This window comes from Elaeis guineensis, chromosome 16 (genome assembly GCF_000442705.2).
Source record: "Elaeis guineensis isolate ETL-2024a chromosome 16, EG11, whole genome shotgun sequence".
Taxonomy (NCBI): Eukaryota; Viridiplantae; Streptophyta; class Magnoliopsida; order Arecales; family Arecaceae; genus Elaeis; species Elaeis guineensis.
Window position 1 is genome coordinate 44,581,163 of NC_026008.2, and position 8,489 is coordinate 44,589,651.

General features: G+C 42.5%; 1 protein-coding gene across 1 annotated transcript; it reads left to right on the forward strand.

Annotated features, from left to right (window-relative positions):
• Window positions 1-5,721: 5,721 nt before the first annotated feature.
• LOC105059129 (putative kinase-like protein TMKL1) lies at window positions 5,722-8,159 on the forward strand. Its single transcript, XM_010942346.4, has 2 exons — window positions 5,722-7,217; window positions 7,300-8,159. The coding sequence occupies exons 1-2, from the start codon at window positions 5,846-5,848 to the stop codon at window positions 7,935-7,937; spliced, it is 2,010 nt and encodes a 669-aa protein (XP_010940648.1). The 5' UTR covers window positions 5,722-5,845; the 3' UTR covers window positions 7,938-8,159.
• Window positions 8,160-8,489: the final 330 nt, after the last annotated feature.

The window sequence follows — 8,489 nt, forward strand, 5'->3', positions numbered from 1 at the left end:
ATATAACTTTTCAGAGAATGTTATTAAATTAAACTCCATAACATAAAAACACCAAATTTTATTTCATAAACTTGGTTTACTTTTCCACCAGTTCTAAGCATCACGATAGTCATCCCAGTTTTTGCCTGTCAGAATATGATCATGCCATGCAGCAGAAACCTAAATCAGAAAGGAGTAGTTTGTTTCTATACACTATTAGACCCTTGCACTATGAGATTTGATCTCCTGCCTTATTTCATGAAAGGATTTGTTAGTTTAGTCAGGGTCATCCCTGTATTGATGTGCAATCAATGTCCTTTTTTTTTTTTTTTCCTTCACTCATCTCTTCTATGGGTTCTCCGGAATCAATTCAGTTAAAAAGGCCTCTCCATGGAAAACAAAAAAGATCCGTCTTCAAGCTGCTGGCCTCATGCAACAATTAGTGGTTCTTAAAATATGCAACTTGAATTGTCTGCCATATGAATCAATCAATTATGAGATGAATTAATATGTCCCGAACCTATTATCTAGGTTGATCACGTAACACGGCTGCACATTTTCTATAACAAAATCCGAGAGAACATGCATGATCTTTTAGATGACCTACAAAATTATTCATCTTTCCAAAATTAAATCAAATAATACTAGCATTATGTAATCACATAAAACAATCCCAAAAAACATTTATTCTCATTCAATGGTATCAAAAAACTCTGTTACTTCATTATCACTCACAGGTGGACCAACTTCCATCGAATGCTAAGCATTCTGAAGTCTCGAAAAATTATCAAACAACTAATATCTTGTCTTAGAGAATGTGCAGCCGTATCACATGATCGATCTGGATAATAGATTCTGGACATGATATGGACCAAAAATGTGGTGATAGATTGAATCTTTGGTAAATTCAAACATCATGTGTTCCTTTTGCCGGGGCTTATCCACTAATGTTAGTCGAGCAAACAAAGCCCAGCAAAGCATCAGTTTAACTTGCCACCAATTGTACTCGTGACATACATTGCATGTCCCCAAAACATTATTAACACTTAAACATCCCGGCAGCAGATCCATGTTTTTAATGTTTGTCCTCTCCAATAGGACAAAGCTCGGTCCTCGGCTTGTCTCCCATATTCAACCCCATCTTCCCAGGGATTCCGTCATGAGTGATAAACAACACTCAGAAATTTCCAAGGACCAAGGTTGGGACTAGGACAAAAACCTTAAGCGTATGGAGGACATCTAAGCATGTAGCACTTCACCTCAAAACACCATGATTTAGGTGCTAAACCTTAGTTTTTTCTAGGTTTGTGTGAGAGCTATTCTCAAAAATGTTAGAACCATAGCAAAAAAGAATGCACATTAGGCATGCCATTTCAAGCAAAGTTGCAATTAAGCTTAGGTTGAAATGCTTTGAGCTAGAGGTGGTAATCATGTTGGGTCGGATAGAGGATTAGGTCAAAAATCTGCCAACCCAAATCCAATCTTTCTATTAAACCAGTCAAAAATCAAATTTGGACTTGCACAATGCATTAAACAAGTAACTTTATGATAGATTTAACCAAATTGAACACAATAAATATTTAAGAATTATCACCTCTACTTTTAGGCCCTACCTCGAGTCATCTTGGTTGGTCCCCTGCCCTGAGAGGAAGGATCCATTCTGAGGTCAAACTGGCCCAAAAAGTAAAACTTAAGGCTGGCCATATTTGATTTCAACTCAACAACCAGTCATCCTAAAAATAATTAAATACTAGCTTCCAAAATAGAGTATATGGTTAGGATGACCGGGCAATATTTTGAAGTTTGAACTAGCCATCTCAAAATAAGATTGGTCTACCTTATGCTTGTCGTATTCCGGCATTTTCTTGGTCGGTATAATTAATTGTATAATGGATGGATGTGAATTTGCTCGGGTACACGGTTACATGTGGCAGACTTTGACGGGACACGAGCTTCCTAGACCTATTTATCATGGTCACATTAAAGGATACGTGCAAGTAGGTCTGCCTTCGAGCTAAGCCTATTCATTGTTCAGAGTAGAGGTATAGAAATATAGGGTTCAAGTTGTATCTTTCACACGAAAGGATGGTTCTTTTTTTTTTTTCATGACAAGCACCATTGGATCATGTGTACAGCTCTTGAAGCACTCAAACTTTCTTTCATCGATCAACACAAATTTCATGATAGTTATTGTGCGATCCAATAGTGTATATTGTGAAAAAGAATGAATCATTCTTTCACGCAAAAAATACAATCCGAATCCATAAATATAAAAAGAGTAGCTTTATGAGCATCATGCTTGAAAATAGGTATGCTGTTGAGCTTCATCGGCTCAATTCAAATCTAAGACTGGCAAATTGATCCTAATTCTAGGTTGAGTATGGCTTCACAATTTTCTAACCATGTTTAGACTACGTTTCAGCTCATTTGCAAGCCTCGGTCCCACGCATCAACAAAGCATTCTTGTTAAAAGGGTGGGTTTCTTTTTTTGAGGAGTATCGAAAGGGTGGCTTTCATTGACAAAAGCAATCATCTAGACAACCATACTTTCAATTCATTAACAACACTTATCCTACTAATATCACTCCAGTATCGGAACTTTTCAAAAGTTGGACGAGTGCTCTCATTTCAAATCGAGCCAAAGGAGCATCATCCATTCAAGTATTGCTGCAATTATTTTTCTTTTTCCTACTACTTTTTATCTTTTACTCTTCCATGTTTCTTATAGTCTCCTGCACTCTTCTCCTATTTCATTTTTTCACTCAAACCCGGTAGGCTACACCCCTTCTTTTTTTTTTTCCTGATAAACCAGAAGATCAGACACCTAGAAAAGATAATTACAAAAAGCAAGTATATTTACATCTTATAGCATCTTCCTGAATCAAACGAGCAAAATTTGAATGCAAAATTATTACCTATGGCATCGCTAGTAACAATTAACAAAAGTTTGTGCGGCTCAAAAGTTTTACCATCGGACTTGTGCTGCTGAAGCTAAGCTCATATCTTATTCCCATTTCAATGCTTGACGGTTGTTCCTCTGTCTCTATCTCTCTCTGCTTCTCCTTTTAATAGTTATCAAATAAAGATAATAAAATCCTTTTTTTCCTCCTCCTCTTTTCTACTTTTTCTTTATGGAAAGACAAGCTTTCTCGTCAAAACTCCAATGAACGTGCCGAATTTTTATTAAATAAAAGGTGAAGTCCCCAACACCGTTTCATGATGGACAATAACGAGATTATTGATATATTCACCACTGATTTGTGTATCTACACTCCATTCTCTATCACGCACAAGAACTACGCCAATGGGGTTGTTATGGCGAACGTTGAGTAGTAGCTGGCGAGTGGGGAAACAAAGGCATCATGTTCGCAGGAGTTCGTGCTGAAAAAACGAAGAGATCTCAATCCACATATAAAGGAAGATGCAAAGAACTTTCCTTCATCATTTAAGCATTTAATATACTGAACATTTTCATAATCTTTATACTTCTTATTTCTGATCACTTTCACGTTGTGTACTTTAATGACCAAATTAACAAAAAAAAAAAGAAAAAACCCAACATAACGTGAAAAGACTGCTTATCCTTGGAAACTTGGGCTGGCGTCCGTTCAAGGTGGAGAACCATATGGGAAAGTGGCGGCCCTCAGGCAAGGGTTTCCAAATGCAAACCTGAATATTTGGAATTTCTCTTCTAATTTAATATTATTTAAATATTATTTTATTAATTTATTTGTTAAGTTTATTTATTGTTGGTATATGGGGCTGAAAGTAATATTAGGCGCTTACTCAAGAAAAAAAAATAATTTTAGGCTGCATGTGGATAAATCTTTTACTGTTACTTAAATTTTTTTAATCCACATTAAAGAAAGATTCATCTTAGATGGTTCGTCCAACTATCATAACGATGGTTAGTCCAACTATCATAACGAGCAACAATCTAGAACTTTTTTGATTTTATAATTTTAAAATTTAAATATATTATTTATTGTTCCCCCGCTAAGTTGCAAGGGGTCCAATCATACTTAATAAAGCACAATCACTAGCCATAAAATAACCAAAGAGGTTTATAAAAATTAATTTTATAGGTTTTACTACGAAACTTAATATTATTTTATAAAAAAATAGAACATATTTTGACTGTTCATTTGGTAAGAATATTTATAAATTATTGTTAGCAATAGATTAACTCAATAATTTTTTTTATTAAAAAATTATTTGATTATCTTTCTGAAGGTAGCCAGTCAAGTCATCTCTCCGATAACACCGTTGCCAACCGTTGCAAGCAAACTCAACATCCATCGTGGCAAGCCCTCGTCCTCATTTATTTCTGCTCCTCCTCTATGGCACCATGAATGACTTGAGGGCAGTCCTCTTCATTCTCATCCTCCTCTAAGGTGTCACCAATGATGGTCGTGAACGAAGTGGCTAGGAGCTTGACGATGGCCGACCAATGAGAATCATATCATTGGACGCCTAAGTGAGGAAGGAGCTAAGGATAATAATCATGATTTTTGGACAAGATTGAGCGCCATAACAGCGACTAGGATGGCTATGATCACTACAACCATAATGGGGATGGAGGGCTCCTCCACCTTCACTGTTTTTCTGCTTCTATCACCTCAGCCTCTTCTGCTTCTGCAGCCAACAAACTAGCCCTTCCCACTTCTGCTCCTCCACCCTCGATGACATCCCTCCTTATTCGCTCTTGGTGACAACACAGCCACCCCCTCCTCCTTCTTTGCCATCAGCAAGGATCCAGTCATCCCCTCCTCCTTAGTCTCTTTCTACTATCTCTATCGCCTACCAGACATCAAGGTTTCAAATTGGAGGAAGCGAGGATATTCGATAAAAATTCTCAAGTTAATAACTCTGAAGTTTGAAAAATCTACTGCACCAATCATGCATATGACTGGCTGCATCCAATCTCTAGTGGAAAAATCCAAATTGTCCACGTTGAATATAATAATCAAAAATAGAACATAGATAAAAAGATCAAAATATTATTTGGAGTATCATAAAAAAATCTTAATTTTATTTATCTCACCAAGTCAAACCAAGTTTCTCTTTTTAAATTAGTCTTTATTTACCTAACAATCTTTTGTGTCATTTTGCTCAATTCTCCTGCATTATTTAGCTTCCTAGTCGGATTAGAAAATGTGTTGACTCTCATCCCGCATCTATTTGTATTACGTGATCATAATTTCTCGTTAGAGCCGAACTTTTTTTTTTTTTTTTTTCCCTTTAATCCATATTGCATTCAACTTTTGAAAAAACTCTTAACAGCCAACATCATCATCCTTTACTTTTAAGGCTTTCCTCGCAAGCCTCCATTTCTGAATCCTCCAAAGCAACGAATCGAACACCTTCCCCGACTCTGACCAAAAATAGGAAAGAAGGGTAGATGGATAGTGCATCACCTTCACATGTGTCTCAGAATTTCGGCAGTAGATATCTCGCGTCCTACAAAGTAAAGAAATGCACACGATAGAAAAAGCGCAAGAAGAATCGAATGGACACCCACCCACCAACGGAGCCCAAGCAGTCAGCGGTCCACACCAAGTGCGCCCTTTGCCTTTCCCAAAACCCTCCAACCCTTACGCCCACCTTCCAATCAAATCCCCCGTCAAGATACCTCATCAGAAGGGCCCCACGTTGCCCATGAAATTGGGGGTGTTCGTTTGGGTGCGTCTCAAGCATGTGATCAAAATATAACTTATTCGAAAAACCCACCTCAAAAAACCCAACCATCTTCCTCCCAAAAACCCTGCCCCTAGCCACCCCCCACCAAAGCTGCCAAAAATCCCACCTTTTTACTTCCAAACTCTTGTCTTCTGCGCCTCACTCCGAGTCCTCTTCATCTTCTCCAATGGCTTATTATTCTGTTCTTCTTCTCGTCTCACACTCTCTATTCTTCTTCTCCTTCTTCTCGGCCTTCGCCTCGGAGTCCTCCGACGTCCTCCTCCTCCTGGAGAAGATAAAGCCGGCGCTCCAGGGCAACTCGTCGCTGGAGAACCTTCAGCTCTCCTCCTGGAACGCCTCCACCCCGCTCTGCCTCTGGCGCGGCCTCCAGTGGACCTCCTCCTCCGCCGGCGGCGCTCTTCTCCGCTGCAACGACTCCGCCGTCCGCTCCAACCGCTCCCTCGCCTCCGACCCCTCCCTCCAGCTCCTCTCCATCCGCCTCCCCGCCGCCGCTCTCGCTGGATCCATACCTGCGGAGATTGGGGACCTCTCGTCTCTCCAGTCCCTCTACCTCGGCGTCAACTCCCTCTCCGGTACGCTCCCTCTCGAGCTCGGTAACTGCCCCTCCCTCGCCGAAGTCGACCTCTCCGGCAACTCATTCTCCGGCTCCCTCCCTCCCTCCATCTGGAACCTCTGCGACCGCCTCGTCTCCCTCCGCCTCCACAGCAACAACCTCTCCGGCGCCGTCCCCGATCCCGCCGTCCCAAATTCCACCTGCGACCGCCTCCTAGTTCTCGACTTTGGCGCCAACCATTTCGAAGGAGAGTTCCCCCAGTTCATCACCGGCTTCCGTAGCCTGCGAGAACTCGACCTCGGGAGCAATAGGTTCTCCGGGTCGATACCGGCGTCGCTTGCCGGGCTGAAAAACCTGGAAAGGTTGAACCTTTCCTACAATAATTTCACCGGGCAGCTGCCGGAGGCCTTCGCGCAATCAAAGTTCAGCGCGGCGGACTTCGAGGGGAACAGCCCCGGTCTGTGCGGGTCACCCTTGAAGAAATGTAGCTCACACTCCGGCCTGAGCTCTGGAGCGATTGCTGGGTTGGTGATCGGACTGATGACCGGGGCTGTGGTCCTCGCGTCGGTGTCCATTGGATGGGCGCAGGGTAGGAAGAGGAAGAACAGGGGAAAGAGAGGAGAAGAGGAGATGGAGATGGAGGAGGATGGCAACAACGGTGGTGAGGGGAAGCTGATAGTGTTCCAAGGCGGTGAGCATTTGACGCTGGAGGACGTGCTGAACGCCACTGGCCAAGTTATAGAGAAGACCAGCTATGGGACAGTGTACAAGGCCAAGCTTGCAGATGGGGGGACGATTGCTCTTCGGCTACTGAGGGAAGGCAGCTGCAAGGATGCGGCGTCGTGCTTGCCCGTCATCCGGCTGCTGGGTCGAGCCCGGCACGAGAACTTGGTTCCCTTGAAAGCCTTCTACCAGGGGAAGAGGGGAGAGAAGCTCCTCATCTCTGACTACCTCCCCAATAGAACTCTCCATGATCTCCTTCATGGTAAGTGGATTTCCCCACACTAAATTAGTCTCTGATCACGTAATTAAAGCTCACCCGTTTCAATTCTCTCGTGTCGTTGCAGAAACTAGAGCTGGAAGGCCTCTGCTGAACTGGGCTAGAAGGCACAAGATAGCACTGGGAGTGGCGAGGGGGCTCGCCTACCTTCACACAGGGCAGGAGACGCCGATCACCCATGGAAATATCCGGTCCAAGAACGTGCTTGTGGATGAATTCTTCGTGTCGAGGATCACCGAGTACGGGCTCGACAAGCTGATGGTGCCGGCGGTAGCCGATGAAATGGTGTCCGCTGCCAAGTCTGATGGCTATAAGGCGCCTGAGCTGCAGAAGATGAAGAAGTGCAACTCGAGGACGGATGTGTATGCTTTCGGGATACTGCTATTGGAGATTCTAATGGGCAAGAAGCCCGGGAACGGGAGGAATGGGGAGGGAGTGGACTTGCCATCATTGGTCAAGGTGGCGGTGCTGGAGGAGACGACCATGGAGGTGTTCGATGTGGAGATCTTGAAGGGGATAAGGAGCCCGACGGAGGATGGGTTGGTGCAGGCATTGAAGTTGGCCATGGGCTGCTGTGCTCCGGTGGCGGCCGTGAGGCCGGACATGGATGAAGTTGTGAAGCAGCTGGAGGAGAACAGGCCAAGGAACAGGTCTGCTTTATATAGTCCTACCGATACCAGGAGTGAGATAGGGACACCCTTCTGAGTCCTTCCAAAAGTGCTTCCTTTCATATCTTCAATTGTATGACTCTACTAGCCCTTTCAAAGGAAGGAGGAGGTTCTCCATTGGAGAAGAAGATGGCCGGTATTTTGATCTTTTAATGTTAATGATTCTAGATCCGAAATATAGCAACTATATTTGCGTATATGGGGAGAAGGATGTTAAATTTTATCCTTTCATGATTTGTATTGGTAGGAAGATGTTCAGAGCTGCATTAAGAACTTCATTTACTCTGATCATTTAGTTTGGAGCTTTGTTATGGAGGAGTTGGCCTTTGATAGCATATTATTGAAACCAAATTGATTACATAATATCTACTGTAGTTGTGAGCCATTTTATGTGGAATATGATATTGGAAAGCTCTGTCTTTTTCATTTGGTTGGCATGATTAGTGGTTATATTGAATAATTCTGAATACCATAAATGGCTCGCTGCAATTTGGTCGTTTATGCCGGTTTGGTTGTTTATGCCAGTTTGGTTGGCCAATTTTAAACTTCTCTGTTTGCCATTAATTTATAATTTTGATGCTTAGGACTT

Coding starts and splice junctions, on each gene's coding strand:
- LOC105059129 (XM_010942346.4), top strand. CDS start 5,846: ATGGCTTATTATTCTGTTCTTCTTCTCGTCTCACACTCTCTATTCTTC. Junction 7,218..7,299: donor TCTCCATGATCTCCTTCATG/GTAAGTGGATTT, acceptor GTGTCGTTGCAG/AAACTAGAGCTGGAAGGCCT.